The sequence below is a fragment of the Anomaloglossus baeobatrachus genome, chromosome 3 (assembly GCF_048569485.1).
Source record: "Anomaloglossus baeobatrachus isolate aAnoBae1 chromosome 3, aAnoBae1.hap1, whole genome shotgun sequence".
NCBI classification, from domain to species: Eukaryota; Metazoa; Chordata; class Amphibia; order Anura; family Aromobatidae; genus Anomaloglossus; species Anomaloglossus baeobatrachus.
Genome location: NC_134355.1, coordinates 545,063,984 through 545,085,995, shown reverse-complemented (window position 1 = coordinate 545,085,995; position 22,012 = coordinate 545,063,984). Strand labels below are relative to the sequence as shown.

The following is a 22,012-nucleotide window of genomic DNA, read 5'->3' as shown; positions in this document are numbered from 1 at the left end:
CACGCTCCAGCGATCCCTGCCAGGTCAGGTTGCTGGTGGGATCGCTGGAGCGTCGCAGTGTGACAGCTCACCAGCAACCTCCTAGCAACTTACCAGCGATCCCTATCATTGTTGGGATCGCTGGTAAGTTGCTTAGTGTGACTGGACCTTTAGAAGCAACCACACAGAAGTCTTATAATTAATTAAATTGTGTCCAGCAAACAGTTGACTATAAAGGTCATTCCTTAACAATGAAAACCCCTTCCAATTTCATGCTGTCAGCAATGGCACCACATGGAAGAGAAATGTCACAAGATTTGGAAAAGAAAATAATTTCATCTTGCAACAAAGGTGAGGCCTACAGGAAGATCAACAAAGCTTTATCAGTCAGAATACTTTAGCAAAAGTGAAACAAAAATTTATCAAAGATAGAACTGAAACCATCTCACAGAATGCCTAAACAAGAGCGTCTTTTTAACAAAAGAGTTGAAGAAAATTGACATGCAAGTTCACAATAGATAGCAGAAATCCCAACTGGGATGAGTGTGATACAATATGGCATACACTGCAGAGAAAAAGGCATGCATTAGGCTGGACACTAGCTTATGGCATCTGATGTGAGAGCATCGGATGCAATATGCTAATGACCCCGACTCAGGGTGTGCTGTGAGGGTGAGCAGAGTGTCATGCGACTGTGACCCAATTCTGCAATCAGGTCACAGCTGTGAAGCTGAGGGCGAGCGCTGCAGAGGAGAGGGAGGGGTTAATCACACCATCTCCTCCACTGTCAGCCTATGCGTATATCGCACTGCACTGGGATAACATCCGAGTGCAATCCAATGTATCTCTCGCACCCATTCACTTGAATGGGTGCCAGAGAGATACGGCTCTTGCAGAAAATCGCAGCATGCTGCTACTTTTCTCGCATCCAGATTCTGGATGCGAGAAAAGCTGACCAAATGCTCGCCCTCATTGACTAGCATTGGCCAGAGTGCAATGCGAGATTTTCTCACATTGCACTCGTCTGATTTCAACGCTCATGTGAGTGCACCCTTAGAGAAGTAATTCCTACAGCACAAAAAAGGCTATCTACAATGTGTCATTGCCCATGATAAAAATAGAAAGGTTGGGACGTTATACTCTGGAGTGATGAAACCAATATAAATGTTTTTGGAATTGATAGCTTCAAAACTGTAAAGTGTACAAAGGTGAAGAGTACAAATAAAAGTGAATGATGCCTACAGTGAAACATGGTCGTGGTATGTCCTTATGTGGGGCTGCATGAGTGCTTCTGGTGTCCGGGAGAGAAAATGCTACCATCATTCTTTGCCTCTGATAGACCTACTTTTTCAACATCACAATGATCCATAACACACATCTAAGGCTATTCTTGGATTTCTGAAGAACAGGGTGAAAGTAATTCAGTGGACGTGTCTCCTAATGTGAACCCAATTGAACACCCATGTGGAATTCTGAAGAGACAAGTTGAGCATCGCTCTCCATCCAGCACCCAAACTATAAAAGATGTCGGTTTTGAAGAATGGATGCAATATGTCACCAACTTGTTCATTCCATGTCTAGTAGTCTTAATGCTGTCCTTAAAAATCATGAAAGTCATACATAAAAGATGTAGTAATTTTTTATAGGATGTGCATTTGTTTTTGCATCAAATAATTTCACTAAAATTGAAGATGTTGTAATTAAAGTTATATTATTAACCTGATTTTCATGTTATGGGTTAAAAAATGTTCTATGAAACTCATTCTTGTCAAAATTTTGGAAGCTGTTCTTGTGTTCAGTGAGATTGAGTAAAATCTTACTAATCAAAGTGGTGTACTCATTTATACTGACAACTGTATATGTATATTCTGCGGAGATGAGAGTGTGTGTTTGTATGGTAGAGCTGTACATACGTCATAATGTGTTGTGTAGACTCTGGAAGGTAATATACTGTGTGATGTATAGGTCTGTGGGGGCATCATACTGTAGGAGGTTTGGGGGGACATCATACTGTGTGATTGGGGGGTCTCTGGGGCATCATACAGTGTGATGTAAACTGTAGGGGCATTATAATCTGTGTGGGGGATGTGTGATGCATCATACAGTTTAGAAATACTGTGGGGATCATGAAGGGTTGCCATACTGTGTGGGAAAACTAGTGGCTTAATTCGGAGCAGCATCTCTGTGTTGGGCCCATCGTAAAAGACTAGATTAGGTTAGGTACAGGGTTAGCATAAAATAAAAATTGCTGTATGTGGCTTTCTTAATTATCAAAGTTGGGAGTTAGGAGTTCTTTATGGACAGACCGAAGTCTACAGTATATAAAGAGCATGGTTATATTATATTGGACATACACCACATAGATTATAGTAGAAGAGCGGCATCTTGCAGCAATCATTGTACAATTGTGCAATCATTTCTAGAATCTTGAACTTTTCAGTTCAATTTTCTATAATGGGACTCTTCAGTCATCACCATTGACAAACTTCATTGGAAGAGATAATGATGATTGTTAGGCAGAAGGTCACATACATTTTCTGGCAGGTGAAACATTGTTCAAGATTCAAGCTTATCTATTTACACAAACCAACATGGATTGATATTGATCTGCTATGTGTGCCAAAACTAGGCTCGAATAATTTCTTTGCATTAGTTTGGACAGAGATAGAGAAATTCACCCACCGCTATGTATGGACCACTGATTTAGCACACAAATTGGATTTCTAGCAGTAAAGGTACCGTCACACTAAGCGACGCTCCAGCTATCCCACCAGCAGCCTGACCTGGCAGGGATCGCTGGAGCGTCGCTACACGGGTTGCAGGTGAGCTGTCACACAGGCAGATCTCACCAGCAACCAGTGACCAGCCCCCAGCCAGCAGCGACGCGTGGAAGCGATGCTGCGCTTGGTAACTAAGGTAAATATCGGGTAACCAACCCAATATTTACCTTGGTTACCAGCGCACACCGCTTAGCGCTGGCTCCCTGCACTCCTAGCCAGAGTACACATTGGGTTAATTACCCGATGTGTAGTCTGGCTATGTGTGCAGGGAGCCGGCAATGACAGCGTGAGAGCGGCGGACGCTGGTAACGAAGGTAAATATCGGGTAACCAAGGGAAGGGCTTCTTGGTTACCCGATATTTACATTGGTTACCAGCGTCCGCAGAAGCCGGCTCCTGCTGCCTGCACATTCAGTTGTTGCTCTCTCGCTGTCACACACAGCGATCTGTGCTTCACAGCGGGAGAGCAACAACTAAAAATGGTCCAGGACATTCAGCAACAACCGGCGACCTCACAGCAGGGGCCAGGTTGTTGCTGGATGTCACACACAGCAACATCACTAGCAACATCGCTTCTACATCACAAAAGTTGTACCTCAGCAGCGATGTTGCTAGCGATGTTGCTTAGTGTGACGGTACCTTAATAGTGACCAATGTCTTCTATATACCATAAGGCTTAGTCAATGTGTGAACTGTTAAATTCACTTATATATTGTGTGTATAATTATTAGGTGAGTATTTTGATCATATCATCCTTTTTATGCAGATTCTCTAAATCCAAGCTATGTAAACTTGATTACTTTGTGTAATGAGAATTATTAAGCAGCTTGTTTTCCACAGGCAAAATGGGCCAAAAAAAAACCAGATTTAACTGACTAAAAAATAAAATATTATGTTTTACAGATGATTGCAGCACTCTTTAAATTGCTATGGATTGTCATGGTCATGGGACCATTAAGCCTCTCCCTAACAGGGAAAATGCTGGGGTTGTTGTCTTCATCAGTGAGATGGGAGCATAGAGTGCATCAACTCCAACCACAAAGTTTGCCTTGACGCTGGCACTGACGACGTATGCCTTCATTGCATGCGCTACAGAGTTCTGTAGTGAATTCTGGGTGCATGTGCTCATTGTACAAAGAGGAATTAACATAGGCCCTCTGGTCCAAGCACTGCGGTCCCTGGGAATTGCCCCTTGGGTCAGAGTAAAGGACATTGAAGACTGTTTACAGCCCTGGGGCCAGAGGTTCCCTACCACTGCTTTAGATCAAAGCATATTGATGTGTTTGAATGACCCAGTCAAAGTCCAGACAGAAATCCCATTGAGAATCTGTGACAAGACATGAAAATTACTATTCACTGACGCCTCCATCTAATCTCACTGAGCTAGAGCTATTCTGCAAAGAAGAATGGGCAAAAATTTCAGCCTCTAGGTGCAAAGCTGTTAGGGACAAACCCCAAAAGACTGCAGCAGGACTTGTAATCCTATAAAGGATTGATTCAGGGGGCTGAATCCAAATTAATGTCACACTTTCCAATTTTTTAGATTTAGAATGTTAAAACACTTAGAAAACCATGTATCAGTTTGTAGTGTAATGTGAAAAAAATGTGGAAAAGTACACAGGGTATAGATATTTTTTATATACTGTAAATATATATATATTATATATATATATATATATATATATATATATATATATATATATATATATATATATATATATATATACAGTCAGGGCCAGAAATGTTTGGACAGTGACACAAGTTTTGTTACTTTAGCAGTTTACAAAAACATGTTCAGAAATACAATTATATATATAATATGGGCTGAAAGTGCACACTCCCAGCTGCAATATGAGAGTTTTCACATCCAAATCGGAGAAAGGGTTTAGGAATCATAGCTCTGTAATGCATAGCCTCTTCTTTTTCAAGGGACCAAAAGTAATTGGACAAGGGACTCTAAGGGCTGCAATTAACTCTGAAGGCATCTCCCTCGTTACCCTGTAATCAATGAAGTAGTTAAAAGGTCTGGGGTTGATTACAGGTGTGTGGTTTTGCATTTGGAAGCTGTTGCTGTGACCAGACAACATGCGGTCTAAGGAACTCTCAATTGAGGTGAAGCAGAACATCCTGAGGCTGAAAAAAAAGAAAAAATCCATCAGAGAGATAGCAGACATGCTTGGAGTAGCAAAATCAACAGTCGGGTACATCCTGAGAAAAAAGGAATTGACTGGTGAGCTTGGGAACTCAAAAAGGCCTGGGCATCCACAGATGACAACAGTGGTGGATGATCGCCGCATACTTTCTTTGGTGAAGAAGAACCCGTTCACAACATCAACTGAAGTCCAGAACACTCTCAGTGAAGTAGGTGTATCTGTCTCTAAGTCAACAGTAAAGAGAAGACTCCATGAAAGTAAATACAAAGGGTTCACATCTAGATGCAAACCATTCATCAATTCCAAAAATAGACAGGCCAGAGTTAAATTTGCTGAAAAACACCTCATGAAGCCAGCTCAGTTCTGGAAAAGTATTCTATGGACAGATGAGACAAAGATGAACCTGTACCAGAATGATGGGAAGAAAAAAGTTTGGAATAGAAAGGGAACTGCACATGATCCAAGGCACACCACATCCTCTGTAAAACATGGTGGAGGCAACGTGATGGCATGGGCATGCATGGCTTTCAATGGCACTGGGTCACTTGTGTTTATTGATGACATAACAGCAGACAAGAGTAGCCGGATGAATTCTGAAGTGTACCGGGATATACTTTCAGCCCAGATTCAGCCAAATGCCGCAAAGTTGATCGGACGGCGCTTCATAGTACAGATGGACAATGACCCCAAGCATACAGCCAAAGCTACCCAGGAGTTCATGAGTGCAAAAAAGTGGAACATTCTGCAATGGCCAAGTCAATCACCGGATCTTAACCCAATTGAGCATGCATTTCACTTGCTCAAATCCAGACTTAAGACGGAAAGACCCACAAACAAGCAAGACCTGAAGGCTGCGGCTGTAAAGGCCTGGCAAAGCATTAAGAAGGAGGAAACCCAGCTTTTGGTGATGTCCATGGGTTCCAGACTTAAGGCAGTGATTGCCTCCAAAGGATTCGCAACAAAATATTGAAAATACAAATATTTTGTTTGGGTTTGGTTTATTTGTCCAATTACTCTTGACCTCCTAAAATGTGGAGTGTTTGTAAAGAAATGTGTACAATTCCTACAATTTCTATCAGATATTTTTGTTCAAACCTTCAAATTAACCCCTTCAGCCCCCAGCCTGTTTTCACCTTAAAGACCCGGCCATTTTTTGCAATTTTGACCAGTGTCACTTTGACAGGTTATAACTCTGGAACACTTCAACGGATCCTGGCGATTCTGAGATTGTTTTTTCGTGACATATTGTACTTCATGTCAGTGGTAAATTTAGGCCGATATGTTTTGCGTTTATTTGTGAAAATTTCGGAAATTTAGCGAAAATTTTGAAAATTTTGCAATTTTCAAAATTTGAAATTTTATGCCCATAAATCTGAGAGATATGTCACACAAAAAAGTTACTAAATAACATTTCCCACATGTCTACTTTACACCAGCGCAATTTTTGAAAAAAAAAAAATTTCCGTTAGGAAGTTAGAAGGGTTCAAAGTTCATCACCAATTTCTCATTTTTCCAACAAAATTTACAAAAAAAAATTGTTTAGGTACCACATCACATTTGGAGTGATTTGAGAAACCTAGGCGACAGAAAATACCCAAAAGTGACCCAATTCTAAAATCTGCACCCCTCACTCTGCTCAAAATCACATCCAAGACGTTTATTAACCCTTTAGGAGCTTCACAGCAACCAAAGCAATGTAGACGAAAAAATGAAAATTTTACTTTTTTAACACAAAAATGTTACTTTAGCCATAAAAATTAGTATTTTCACAAGGGTATCAGGAAAAATGCATCATAAAATGTATCGTGCATTTTCTCCTGAGTACGCAGATAGCCCATATGTGGTGGTAATCAAATGTTTGGGCACACAGCAGGACTCGGAAGGCAAGGAGCGCCATTTGAATTTTTGAGTGCAAAATTAGCTGCACTCATTAGCGGACGCCATGTCGGGTTTGAAGACCCCCTGAGGTGCCTAAACAATGGAGCTCCCCCACAAATGACCCCATTTTGGAAACTAGAGCCCTCAAATATTTTTTCTAGATGTTTGATGTGCACTTTGAACCCCTGGGGGCTTCACAGAAGTTTATAACGTTGAGCCGTGAAAAGAAAAAAAAATTTTTTTACCACAAAACTGTTGCTTCAACCAGGTAGCTTTTTTTATCACAAGGGTATCAGGAAAAAATGCACCATAAAATTTATGGTGCATTTTTTCCTGAGTACGCAGATACCCCATATGTGGTGGAAATCAAATGTTTGGGCGCACGGCAGGACTCGGAAGGCAAGGAGCGCCATTTCACAGCAAAATTGGTTGGAATTGTTAGCGGACGCCATGTTTCATTTGGAGACCCCCCTGAAGTGCCTAAACAATGGAGCTCCCCCACAATTGACCCCATTTTGGAAACTAGACCCCTCATGGAATTTATCTAGTTGTTTAGTGAGCACTTTGAACCCCTGGAGGCTTCACAAACGTTTGTAATGTTCAGCCGTGAAAATATTTTATTCTTTTTTTTACCACAAAATTGTTTTTTCAAACAGGTAGCTTTTTTTTCCACAAGGGTATCAGGAAAAAATGCACCATAAAATGTATTGTGCAATTTCTCCTGAGTACGACGATACCTCATATGTGGTGGAAATCAATTGTTTGGGCGTACGGCGGGGCTCAGAAGAGAAGGAGCGCCATTTCACAGTAAAATTGATTGGAATTATTAGCAGACGCCATGTTTCATTTGGAGACCCCCCTGAGGTGCCTAAACAATGGAGCTCCCCCACATGTGATCCCATTTTGGAAACTAGACCCCCCCCCATACAAAAAAAATTAGTTTGGCGAAATAAAAAATACAGACATCAGTAAAAAAAAAAAAAAGGGCGCCTGCCACTAAGACCAGTGCCAAACGTGAGAGCAATGCACGAGTCTCGCATCGCATCATCCACTGCAGTCTGGAAGCGAGCAACTGCGCTGGATAATGCGATGCGAGAGGGCGGGGCGGCAGATGAGAAAGGGTGCAGCGGATGGAAGATGGGAAAGGGCGCAGCGGGTGGAGGAGCGGCAGAGGATGGGAAAGGGCGCAGCGGATGGATGATGGGAAATGGCGCAGCGGATGGATGGGAAATGGCGCAGCGGATGGATGGGTAATGGCGCAGCGGATGGAGAAGCGGCAGAGGATGGGGGGGAAGGCGAGATGGGGATACCTACCTTACAGGATGGATCTAGGCAGCAGGATCACAGCAGACAGAAGAGGCAGCAGATGAAGGAGGCAACAGATCGAGGAGGGTGAGAGGGGGCAGTAGATGGAAAATGGGAGAGAGCAGGCAGCAGATCGGGGAGGGGGGCAGAGTCTGATGCGAGAGAGAGATGGCACATGTAGGGGAAGGGAGGGGGGCTTGCAGCACATGTAGGGGGAGGGAGGGGGGCTTGCAGCACATGTAGGGGGAGGGAGGGGGGCTTGCAGCACATGTAGGGGGAGGGAGGGAGGCTTGCAGCACATGTAGGGGGAGGGTGGCTGGCTTGCAGCACATGTAGGGGAGGGTGGCTTGCAGCACATGTGCTGCAAGCCAGCCACCCTCCCCCCACATGTGCTGCAAGCCAGCCACCCTCCCCCCACATGTGCTGCAAGCCAGCCACCCTCCCCCCACATGTGCTGCAAGCCAGCCACCCTCCCCCCACGTGGGGGGAGGGTGGCTTGCAGCACATTGAGGGATAGGTGGTGTGGCGATGGAGAAGGGGCAGCCGATGATGGCGGCGGCGGCCGCCGCCGATCGGGGGCAGCAGCGGCTGAAAAAGGTGGGTGCGACGACGGCGGGGACAGTGGCGAGCATGGCGGCGGGGACGGCGGTGGATCGGGAGCGGCGGCGGGGGCAGCGGTGGAGCGGGAGCATGGCGGCGGGGACGGCGGTGGATCGGGAGCGGCGGTGGGGACAGCGGTGGAGCGGGAGCATGGCGGCGGAGACAGCGGTGCAGCGGGAGCATGGCGGCGGGGACGGCGGTGGATCGGGAGCGGCGGCGGAGACAGCGGTGCAGCGGGAGCATGGCGGCGGGGACGGCGGTGGATCGGGAGCGGCGGCGGAGACAGCGGTGCAGCGGGAGCATGGCGGCGGGGACGGCGGTGGATCGGGAGCGGCGGCGGGGACAGCGGTGCAGCGGGAGCATGGCGGCGGAGACAGCGGTGCAGCGGGAGCATGGCGGCGGGGACGGCGGTGGATCGGGAGCGGCGGCGGGGACAGCGGTGGAGCGGGAGCATGGCGGCGGAGACAGCGGTGCATCGGGAGCATGGCGGCGGGGACGGCGGTGGATCGGGAGCGGCGGCGGGGACAGCGGTGCAGCGGGAGCATGGCGGCGGAGACAGCGGTGCAGCGGGAGCATGGCGGCGGGGACGGCGGTGGATCGGGAGCGGCGGCGGGGACAGCGGTGCAGCGGAAGCATGGCGGCGGAGACAGCGGGAGCATGGCGGCGGGGACGGCGGTGGATCGGGAGCGGCGACGGGGACAGCGGTGGAGCGGGAGCATGGCGGCGGAGACAGCGGTGCAGCGGGAGCATGGCGGCGGGGACGGCGGTCGATCGGGAGCGGCGGCGGGGACAGCGGTGCAGCGGGAGCATGGCGGCGGGGACAGCGGTGCATCGGGAGCAAGGCGGCGGGGACAGCGGTGAAGCGGCAGCAGCGGCGGGGCGATCGGAGACAGCGGCGGTGAAGCGGGAGCAGCGGTGGGGACAGCGGTGAAGCGGGAGCAGCGGCGGGGCGATCGGGGACAGGGGCGAGCGGCGGGGCGATCGGGGACAGGGGCGGGCGGCGGGGACAACAACTTACCGCTCTCCTCGGCTTCTAGGGACGATCACAGGCCGCAGATCCACATTGATTGGAGAGAGCGGTCACAAGACCGGTCTCTCCAATCAGAGCTGGGGGCGGGTGAAGCATCGATCACCCAGCTCCAGCCAATGGCCAGTGCTACAGCAGCACTGATCAGGGCTGGATTTCAATGTTCCAGCCATTTTCAATGGCTGGAACATTACAGTGGCTGTAATTGGCTGAGCGGCGTTCGTCAGCCAATCACAGCCTCTGTAGGTTCGGGGAGGAGGCACCACCCCTCCTGACGTCAGGCAGAGGTCCCCTCCTTCCCGAATCCACCGTTTAAGTAAATAAATTTCACTCCCCGGGGCTCCGGGACCGCGATTTCGCCAGGACGTACTGAGTACGTCATGGGTCGTTTAGCACCATGTCACCATGACGTACTCAGTACGTCCAAGGTCGTTAAGGGGTTAAAAGTTACAATCTGCACTTGAATTCTGTTGTAGAGGTTTCATTTCAAATCCAATGTGGTGGCATGCAGAGCCCAACTCGCGAAAATTGTGTCACTGTCCAAATATTTCTGGACCTAACTGTATATATATGGGCTTGCATCAAATACCATTTTTCACCTTTTTGAAATGGGATTACTGCTATTTTTTATTTTAAAATAAATACACTGACTGATAATCAGACATATGTGCAAAATATTCTTCACTTCATAGGTTTTAGGGTATGAGGAGGAAACAAATGCCAGGCTTTTCTGTCCTTGGTAGAAACACCAGGTACGGCAATTGTGAACTAATTTTGCTGTATAGATAGATTTGTTAAAAAAAAAAAAAGATTAGAAAGCAGACAAGTAATAATATGGAAGAAACCAAATGCCCAAGTTTAAAAGATGAAGGATCAGATAAACGATCACAGATTATTAGCGCCACTGATGAGTGAGTACTACCATGTTCAGGTGCCTGGTAATCATAATGAGCAGTTGGATGCTCAGATGGGTGCGACTCGAGTACCTGAGTATAATGTATGTCAATGGGGGACACAAAACATTTTTCTGGGAAATCTTTTAGAAAAATACTTGAGTTCCCCCTTGACCTCCATTATACTTGGGTACTCGAGTCGCACCCATCTGAGCATCCAATTGCTGGTTACGAGTACCAAGCACCCAAGCATGGTAGTGACTCATTATGAGTACCGAGCACCCGAGCATGGTAGTGCTCACTCATCTCTAGTTTTTACGAGTACCGAGCACCCGAGTATGGTAGTGCTCACTCATCTCTAGTTTTTACGAGTACCGAGCACCCGAGCATGGTAGAGGTCACTCATCTCTAGTCATTACGAGTACCGAGCACCCGAGCATGGTAGAGCTCGCTCATCTCTAGTCATTACGAGTACTGAGCACCTGAGCATGGTAGTGCTCGCTCATCACTAGTCATTACAAGTATTGAACATCTGAGCATGGTAGTGCTTATTCATCTCTAGTCATTACAAGTACTGAGCACCTGAGCATGGTAGTGCTCACACATCACTTGTCATTACGAGTACTGAGCACCCGAGCATGATAGAGCTCACTCATGACTAATTATCTTATTATTTGGACAACATCATATATACTAAGATTTTGCAGCAGTTATCTATAGTGAGGATAAGTAAATTATCTGGATAGAAGATATTTTCTATTTCAATGGTTTATATAAGCCAATGCTTTATAATCTTACAATTGTCCATATGAATAAAATATTTTTTTTATAATAGAAATGATGACATTATATAGTATAAAATCTCCAGATAAACACATTTGGTAAATTGTTTTTACAAGTCAGATATCAAAGTTTCTGCTGATAGGAATCGGAATGTTAAGAGGAAAAACCTTGAAATGTACATGTATGTATGGCCAGCTTTCCTTCCCTTGACTTTCGTACGGCTTCATACAAATACATTATTCACAGACCACTGGCAGGTCTGTACTTACAACCCATAAAAGATTAAATATATTATTACTGTCATTTCGAGTCATTGCCTGGAATACATACAATTGAGATTGTTACCAGAGTACACTTACTGAATGAGTTACTCTGATTCTATTCATTGCTGTGGAATCTATGAAAATCAGTCTCCGCTTTGCAGACGTCCAATAATAAATGTCTTTTACAATAAAATCCAGACATGATGTAATGTACATTTGAATTAATAGTTGCTTTTACTTCTCTGATATAAGTTCACTTGATAAGATAGAAATAGCAATGAAAACCTTTTTATCCAAGAACATTAATAATGAACACGTCAAGTTCCATCCTACCTGCAAACGGAACTGGGGCATCTTTGTCCAACGCAACCAAAGGAGGATCCAAAATAACTGTGTCATTGTTTTCGGTGATAACTCCATGATACGATGTTTCAATCCACGGTTTGTGCTTGTTCACTAAAAGGAAAAAAAATAGAACTTCACACATCCTGTTAAAACTTTATAAGCCAGACACATGGATAAATATGGCGATCAAAACAGTGGCTGGCGGAAGTAAAAACAAGTGATGAATGTCGAGTGGAAAAAGAGGATCAGATAGCCTTAAAGAGCGTGAAACTCTCACTTTCACATTTCTGCTTTCAGTCAACAAAGTACAGTGCCTGCCACTCTGGATGCTTGTGTCGGTAGGACTTTAACTTACATAGCAAATAAATTTAATGGGAACCTGTCACCAGATTTGAAGCCTATAAGCTGCGGCCACAGTGGGCTCTTATATACAGCATTCTAACATGCTGTCCATAAGAGCCCAGGCCGCTGTGTAGAACATAAAAATCACTTTATAATACTTACCCCAACAGTTGCTGCGGTAGAGTTGGGTCATACCGGCGTCTCCGTTCTCCAGTGCCGGTGCCTCCTTTTTCGACCATCTTTGTCGTCCTTCTGAGCCGGGGTGTATGACGCGTCTCACATCTTCCACATTCGCCGGCATTGAGGTCCTGCGCAGGCGCACTTTGATCTGCCCCGAACAGGGCAGATCAAAGTATTGTAGTGTGCCTGAGCGGGATCGGCAATTGTGTATGACGTAGGACGCATCATGCACATAGGCTTCAGAAGAAGGTCGAAGATAGCCGAAAGAGGAGGCGCTGGCACCGGAGAATGGAGACGCACATATGGCCCAACTCCACCGCAGCGACCGTTTTGGTAAGTATTGTAAAGTGATTTTTATGTTCTACACAGCAGCCTGGGCTCTTATACACAGCATGTTAGAATGCTGTATATAAGAGCCCACTGGTGGTGGCCGCAGCTTATAGGCTCCAAATCTGCTGACAGGTTCCCTTTAATCCTATCAACAATCTCTTCCCCAGCATAAAGAATTGGCAAGGTTATATATAGATGTGCTAAGGTTCTTTTCCTTTTGCCTTATAAGTAAGTTAACTTAAAAATCTTAAAAGTTATTTAATGAAAATTTACAAGTATATCAGCTTTGTATAACCTAAACTTAAAACTTAAAACCACCACCCCTCCTCCTATCCCAGTCCTGCAAGTGATTCCTCCTTTTTCTTCCAACTATTTTCATAGGGGACAGCAATACTATTGGGGCAGAAAAGTGAGGAGCAGCAACCACAGACAAATGTGAAGTATTGACGATAAGTGAATATAAGAGCTTAAAGTGAACCTGTCACCAGATTTTTCATGTGTAAATTAAGATTACCACCTTTAGATGCATCTGTGCTATATGCCATAAAGGTGTATGTTATACCCTAACTCCCTGTATATAACCCCCAAAAACGTTTTTATATTCTCCTGTGCTGTATGTAAATCTATGTGGTCCAGTCTGATAGGCGCCCTCACTGCAGCATCTATCCCGCCTCTCTGCCGCTGATTGACATCCTTTTCCTTTAATTGACATGGATGATGCCTCCTGCATCATCCATGCTGGGGAAAATCTCATACCTGCGCATAGAGATTGCTGGCTCAAGCATGCGTGCATTGCTCTGTTCTACTGCGGGCAGATCCTAAAATATAAATGAGCATGCGCAAGCCAGTGATGTATCTGAACAGGCATTAGATTACACCTGGCTATGTCGTCATCCACATAACTAGGGAAACCAGGCTTCCTTTAAGTTTTTTCTTAGCCATTTCCCAATTGTCAAAATCCAGTAAAATTAAAGCTGACTGGCCACTCAGCCTCCTTTTTGCTTGATTAACATGAAACAAATAGTCCAAAATTTTGATTCCATTGTATTGACAAATATTAGCAAACAAAATAAGTTTGTCTAGATTACTTCGCTCCTCTCTATATGAATCTCTAAAATGTCAATCTGTAGTCTCATAACAAACCTTAAAGAGAGCAACCCAGCAGGATTTTCATATATAAAGTAAAGCCAGTGCTATACTGGTGCTAGGATGGAGAATGTAAGCATAGCTTTTGTTCTTAGATTAGATATTTTATTTCAGAAATATGTGCAAGTAAAGTTCCAGCAATGCGCTACTATTTGATTGACAGGTGCAACAGGGGCAGGAATATTTGGGCCGATTCTTGCTATCTATTCCTGCCCCTGTCTGTTTGCCTGCGCCAATATTAACGTCTATGATGGTGACAGGGGTAGGAAGGCCAGGCAGCAGACAGGGTTGGGAATAGATAGCAAGACACGATCCAAATATTCCCTTCCTGTTGCACCTGTCAATCAAATAGCAGTGCTTTGCTGGAACTTTACTTGTACATATTTCTGAAATAAAACATTCAATCTCAAAACAAAACGTATGTTTACATTCAGCATCCTAGCCCCAGTATAGCACTGGCTTTACTTTATATATGAAAATCCTGATGGTTGGTTTCCTTTAATATAAATATTGTATTTTATTTCCTATAACATATTTTAACATGTATTGTTTTTTAAAATATCTGAAAATATATAATACTGCAGATACATGCTATACAGTATTTCACATTATTGGGAAACTAGTTTTAGTATTTCACAAGTCACCCTGGACATAAGGCAGCTGAGACTTCTTTTTTTCAATCACACCACCTAAAACCATCAGCACCTCAGGGTGGAAAGCTCAATAGGTTTGAATGTAATGTAAATCAAATTGTGTATCACTGACAGAGAGCTGAGGGCTTTTAAAAGATAAGGAATAGTGTCTATTCCTAGTGTTTCAATCCAAAAGCCTGAGATTGAACCAAATATACTCACACATCGATCTGAGAAACGAAATGTGAGCTATACATGAATGTTTTCATTTTTATTCTCTCTATTATTCTTCTGAAATCTGGAGAGATTTGAAGGAGCACTTTTTGAGAAGGACATTAGAACTGTTCAGTGAAAAATCCAATAACATAATATACAGACTAGACTAGAACAGGATGATAGAAGAAGAATACTAATAAATGAGCGCGGTCCAGCACTCATACCTATGGTGAGCAAAGAACTCACATTCCGTAAGTGGATGCGTTAGGATTTAAGTTACTCTAATTTTAGACCATTAACAAATCTGGATTTGGGTGTAGATTTTGCTGCAGATTTGCCTGTTGTGGAAAATTATTGTATTATTATTATTATTATTATTATTCATTATTATAGTACCATGAGTATTATGGCGCTTTACATGTGAAAAGGGCATAGGTAATAGAGACAGTACAATAATCCTAAACAATACAAAGCACAGACAGGTACAGGAGGAGAGAGGTCCCTGCCCGTGAGGGCTCACAGGACCCCGCCCACGAGGGCTTACAGTCTACAAGCTGTATGTATGTTTCTTTCCATAGAGTAAACAGCATCAACAAGAAACAGTGTATCTTCATTATAGGAAAAGGTAAAGAAAAGTTGTAACTCAAGAGAACTTGAGCAATTCCTAATTGCTTATATGCATCCTCATCTTCTCTTTATACCTCCATTAAGACCACCCGTATTATGCAATCTTTTCTTTCCACCACTCCATCACCCTGACCCTCATCCCTTTTGACATATCCAGTTGCGGATATTGGTGCAAACTGTGCAGCCGCACAAGGGTCCCAGAAGTAAGAGGCCACCTCTACCACCAAAGCAGGTGGCATTATGCATTATGAGGAGCTATTGGTCTTCACAGGGCCCAGATATTGTTCTTGCACATGAGACCTCTTCTGTCTGGGTCCGCCAGTGGACATCTCAGTGAGTTTTCAGGGCAATCAGTGTCTTATTTAATAACTATTCCATTTGTAACACAACAGTTCCATTTGTGACCATAACTTCTACCTAAACTACAATGTAACGTCCTGTAAATGAAATGTCTGTGAATAGACATTTGGTGAAGGCTGCACTGAGTGTTCTCTTTTAGCTCTGACACTTTTGCTCACTGAGTTGATTTTTCAGCTGCCTAATTGTATTTTCCTTAACAGTCTCACAGGATCAATATACCATCATGTCACACTTTTTTTCTATGTTCTCTACAATACATCACTATTGGGTAACTTCAGATCAGCCCTCTATGAAGTACATTTAGATGGATTCCATCAGCTCTGTATTGAACATATTTACTTGTGACATTACTATGAACCCTTTCAAACCAGTGCCAGATGATTGGCCAAGCAGATAATAATCCTGCTGCCGAAGTCCTAAATTACTCTTTATTGTTGCACCTTTACTGGGAGAGAATGAGCTGAGATATTATGATGGTGAATGCACCTATGACATTGATGTGCTGCAACAGAAGGGACACAATAAAACCCAATGAATCTGAGAGAATAGGAATGACCGAGCACATTGGCTGTATACAGAGCTTTCCAGTTAATGGAAGCTATTATAATATTAAATAGTGGATGGTTTCTCAAAAAGGTGATGTACTTGGCAAATGGAAATGTTACAATATACTTGCAGTTTTAGGTAATGAGCATCAGCTTGGTGGGTTTTAAATCTTTGAAAATATGTCCCTTATGAAATATTCAGACATCCATGACGCACAAACTATATGTGGGATTCCTGATCCAAAGTTAATAGCCTCATAGACATATTTGAGGCTGCCAGGCTTAAGCCAGAAGAACTGCAGAAAGTCCTGGAATCATGACCATGCCTGGACCACTACAAACAGATGTGTGAATGTGGCCTTAGGGGTACTTTGCACGTTGCGACATCGCTACTGTGATATCGTCGGGGTCAAATCGAAAGTGACGCACATCTGGCGCTGGTAACGACATCGCAACGTGTAAAGCCTAGATGCGCCGATAAACGATCGCAAAAGCGTCGAAAATCGGTGATCTGTGTAGCGTCGGTCATTTTCGTAATGTCGCACCAATAGGAGATACGATGTTGTTGCTCGTTCCTGCAGCAGCACACATCGCTGTGTGTGAAGCCGCAGGAGCGAGGAACATCTCCTTACCTGCCTCCATCGGCTATGCGGAAGGAAGGTGGTGGGCGGGATGTTTACGTTCCGCTCATCTCCGCCACTCTGCTTCTATTGGCCGCCTGCCGTGTGACGTCGCTGTGATACCGCACGACCCGCCACCACGTCGCATGGCAGGTAAGTGCGTGTGTAGCTGCCGTAGTGATAATGTTCGCTAAGGCAGCTATCACAAGATATCGCATGTGTGTCGGGGGCGGGTACTATTGCGCTCGGCATTGCTAGCCGATGCTAGAGATGTCGCAACGTGCAAAGTACCCCTTAGACTTACCACTTATCTAATTGTATACTGAACTTAAAAACTAATGGAATGAACTTGAAATAGTCCTCAAACTCTCATACAAAGGATTTTGTTGTTCTTTCACCAGGTTATTAATCTTGATAGGCAAATACTTGGTGTTATTGGAATCTATGAAAAAAATGATCAGATTATAGTAGTCCATAGAATGAAAAGGAGACTAAAGCCTGCTTTACATGTTGCAATTTCGCATACGATTTCGTATGCGATTTGCAATGCCCCCATCGTATGTGTGGCATGTTCAACTTGTTGAACGTGCCGCACATACGAGTAACCCCCGTCACACATACTTGCCCGTCCATACGACCTCGCTGTGGGCGGCGAACGTCCACTTCCTGGAGTGGGAGGGATGTTCGGTGTCACAGCGACATCACACGACAGCAGGCCAATAGAAGTGGAGGGGCAGAGCTAAGCGGGACGTAAACATTCCGCCCACCTCCTTCCTTCCGCATTGTGGGCCAGGAGCCGCAGGACGCTGGTAAGATCTGTTCGTCGTTCCCGGAGTGTCATACACTGCGATGTGTGCTACCCCGGGTACGATGAACAATCTAACGTGCAATTCTAGAGACAGGTACGATGTGTATGCGATGAACGTTTTAACATTCAATCGCCATCGCACGTACCTGTCACACACTGCAATGTACTTACAATGCCGGATGTGCGTCACTTACGACGTGACCCCGCTGACACATTGTAAGATACATTGCAGCGGGTAAAGCGGGCTTAACTGCTGGCATGTCTACCATCTATCGCACAGAGAGGGAAGAAAAGATCCTGCTTCCCTATCATTGAAGCACGTCTTTAGAAGCAGCACTAGAATGAAAAACATTGTTAAGCATAAGGCTACATTCACACTTCTGTTTTCCACCAGTCACAATCCGTTTTGTGACTGATGGGACGGATGCTTCGTATATAGTGCTAAATTAGATGCGACAGACGCTTGTGAAACAACGGATTCCATTGTTGTTTAGTTTTTTTATATGTTTAGCCGGGAAAGGTTATTCGCGATTCGAGAGGAGAGAGAGAGAGATCGTGACCAGAAGTTCTTTTCTGCTAGATCTGGGCATGCCCAGAAGAAACAGATGGATCCGTGGCCAGATTGCGTCATTCCATGGATAGCGACGGATTCCACCGCCCATTGGTTTCCATTATAACACACGACAGATGCCGACGCAGCTGTCAGCATCCGTTTTTTTGACGATGGAAAAAAACGTTACATTCAGCGTTGCTCCCGTCTGATAGTCAGTCAATAAATGACTGATCCATCGTGTGGCAGATGCAACGCAAGGCCAACCGTCGCAATCCACCGCTCATACAAGTCTATGGGAAACAGAGGAATCCGCCAAATCATTTATGACGGATTGCATTGTTTCTCAAAGCGGCAGATTACCACTGATAGAAAATAGCAGAAGTGTGAATGTAGCCTAACTGAGCAGTGTAGCTATGAATCTAGGCCTGGAGTGCTTCTTTCTCTCTGTTTTCATATGATATATCATGCTCTCCATCCTCTCCATAGACTTCTAATTTTTCTCTTTTCATCTTGTCATCTTGTAGCTATAGTTTTATGAAATTTGAACTATGCAATTGTCTTTCCATCTGGTGATACCACCATCTTATCATGTGACTCATTTTTAACCTTTTGTCTTTCCATGTATCAATAAAATATCTATTTACTTGATTTGATTTGCAATTAAGGGCCCCTTTTTTGTAGATTTTATAGACCTCTATGGATAGAGTATAACCTGTTATCTCAGTTAAGCTAAAAAACAGTCTTTTCTCTGGGGAGGGCTCTTACCAGTGATATAACAGTGAATAGGTCTGGATATAGTAGGTAGAGGAAATTAACTTGATGTGGTGAACGAGACATTTCTCTCTAAGGGTACGTGCCCATGATCAGGACCCACTGCATCCTGAATGCGGCGGCTCCTGACCTGCATAGCCGCAGTGTCCTCCGCAGGAGAATGCAGGAAACGGCAGCTGCTTATGCCACAATCAGGGTTCGGGGTGTTGCGGTCTATTGCTTGTATTCTCCCTAGGCAGGATGTTTGCGACTTTGCAGCAAGAATTGACATGCTTGTGGCTCGGAAATCTGCACCGCAGGTCAGTTTTCACTGTGGGCTGTACATGCCCAGTGGGTGTGGGATTTCTAGAAATCCCATCCACTGTGCTTGTACTGTAGCAAAAATACGCTGGGTCCAAAATGCTGCAAACACTGATCGTAAGCACACACCCCTAATAAGATTCATTACATAATTGAGCTTCACTCTTACTTGATTTTTGAATAATACTTTTATAATCACAGTTTAAACAGTTTCAATTTTGATTTAAATTTAAATTCTTTACTTATGACTTTTCAATGATTTGGACTGTCAATAGACAAAGGAGCAAATAAATTGCTGAACATTTCAGAGGAACATTTGGAATACGCTAAGATGGCAGATCAGAAAATGTCCTAGAAATATTTTAATGATCAAAATATTAAACTGAAGTGTACTCACTTATTTTAGCTGTTCTACATGGAACTACTGTTGCCAGACAAATATGCCATAAGCTTACCATAGATTAGATGCAGAAGATTGGCACTCAAGATCAATGTGAATAGTGGTTTTTATTGTGAAGAAATTGAAGGACCAGCACAAGCACAGAAATTTCAGTCAAAAGACCTTCATCACTGTGCATGCAGAGGTTCCTTAGAAAGTGTAGTAGCACAGTGAGCAGTGTAGCTGGGTATGACCTGGTGTCCAAAGCTGTCTATGTGGTCCTACAAGTTCATCACAATAAAAAACACTATTCACATTGTTCTCGAGTGCAATTTTCTACATCTACTTGAGACAGTTTTGGACCCTACTTGTGCACCACCCCAGAAGTGCCGTGTGCATCAACTCAATAAGCTTAGTATATACATGGGGGAACATCACACCAGGCCCAGAAATCAAATGGGTGCGTTCCTTCAGTTGGATAAATGTCTAGAAAAGATACCAAAATAAAAAATCATAAGTGAAAAAAGAAAACAGGAATCAAAGTAGTTGCAAAGTGATGATAAATTATAATCCATGGGTTGTAACATTTTTTGCTACATAATTGAAAGTAGTATCATAATAGAATTGAATTATAACTGTGTCATGATCCATGCCGGTGTCTGCCACTGTGGTATCAGCTCCGGCCTGGTCATGTCAGGGGTTAGTTTCTCCCTGCCTCGTTCTGGTTTCTGGGATGCTATATCTGGGTGCTGCACCTCTGGTTCAATGCCAGCAATAGTCTATGTCTCATAGTTTGTGTAGCTGGCTCTGTTGAGGTACTCAATCTGTCCTGTTGTGCACTCTCTCCCACCTAACCTGTGTCTGTCTCTCCCCCCCGGCCCTGTCCCGCTTGTCATACCTTTGTTTGTAGTTTGGACTTCCCAGTACATGACTTACGCTCCCGTCCCTGACTTGGGTCTGTGTCTCTCTTCGGCTTTCTCTATTAGCGTTCAGCTCCTGACCCCTTTCCTTGCTTCTGACTATGTTTGTACACCCCTTGTACATTATTTTGACTTCCTGTTGCTGACTTGGCTCTCTGACTACTCCACTGCCACCTTGTGGTGACTTTGCTGTACTACTCCGGGTCATGTCTTAGTACAGTGTGATGTTACTCTGCTGCCATCTTGTGGTGACTCCGCAATACTACTCCGGGCCACGTCCTTGTGCAGTGTGACAGACTGTAGATGGAAATTTCTAAAATAATGTTTGATCATGAAAAGCCCCTATAAGATTTACACTGTATACAGCTGAGAAGGTTTATCTACAGTTTTCAACATAGACAGATGATTCACATTTTGATTTTTTTTTTTACATCCAGCCATCTAGATATCATGTAGCCCTTGGCGTTGAAAGGAAACTTAGTTGTTTCATTTCTAAAGCCACCTTTGGCCAATTTCCAACATTTCTTATTTTCTTAATTCACCAACTTTGACTTTTACCTTGTTAAATTATATCTCATTTTCACACAGATCTGATTACAAAATCCTTTTGTTTTAGCTCTAATTATTTTAGCTAATTTGTTCAGTTTGGTGTTTAACTACCGGATCCAATTCTCCAAACACTGAATTTTGCCTCCAATTATCCTCCACTGGCTGTAAATCTTCTAAATAAAATTCATCCTGACCTAAAGCATATCTGCTTTTCTAGTAAAAGTGCTTCAAATGAGAGAGATTTGCAATAAAGTTTAATTTCATGCTTTTTATTGCAAAATGTTTGGAACAATGAATGGTAATTACATATTTTACACTTCATTCACCGCAAACAGACCATTTGTTTTTCATAAGTCTAGCAAAAAAAATGCATGCTGTCAGCTATACATTTCTGGTAGAAGTATTCTTGCAATTCCCTTGTGAACATTAAAAGATCATCTTTGAATATCTCTTTGTGCAATGACTGTCACATGAAAGTAAAGGCACCAATATTTTTTATATTAAAAATCTAAATGTTTGAGATCTGAGTATAATAAGCAGATTTTATGAACAATTTGTCCAAAATGGAAATTGTGTATAATTTTCATGCCATTTTAATTTATCATTTTATGGATAAGATAACATCTAGTTTCGTCTGTCTAGCAACTAGGAACAGATGAAAAACATAAAATGACCTAGATATGCCCATTGGAGTGCACAGAAAACAGTGACTACCAATTCTTTAAAGCC

The 22,012-nt window shown here is 43.8% G+C and overlaps 1 protein-coding gene across 1 annotated transcript in view; it reads right to left on the bottom strand.

Moving 5' to 3' along the window:
• Positions 1-22,012, bottom strand: part of CLSTN2 (calsyntenin 2) — a 1,533,789-nt gene that overhangs the window by 972,626 nt on the left and 539,151 nt on the right. Inside the window, exon 2 of the mRNA XM_075338625.1 lies at positions 11,994-12,116. Within this exon, the coding sequence (XP_075194740.1) occupies positions 11,994-12,116 (123 nt within the window). The remainder of the gene's footprint in view (positions 1-11,993; positions 12,117-22,012) is intronic.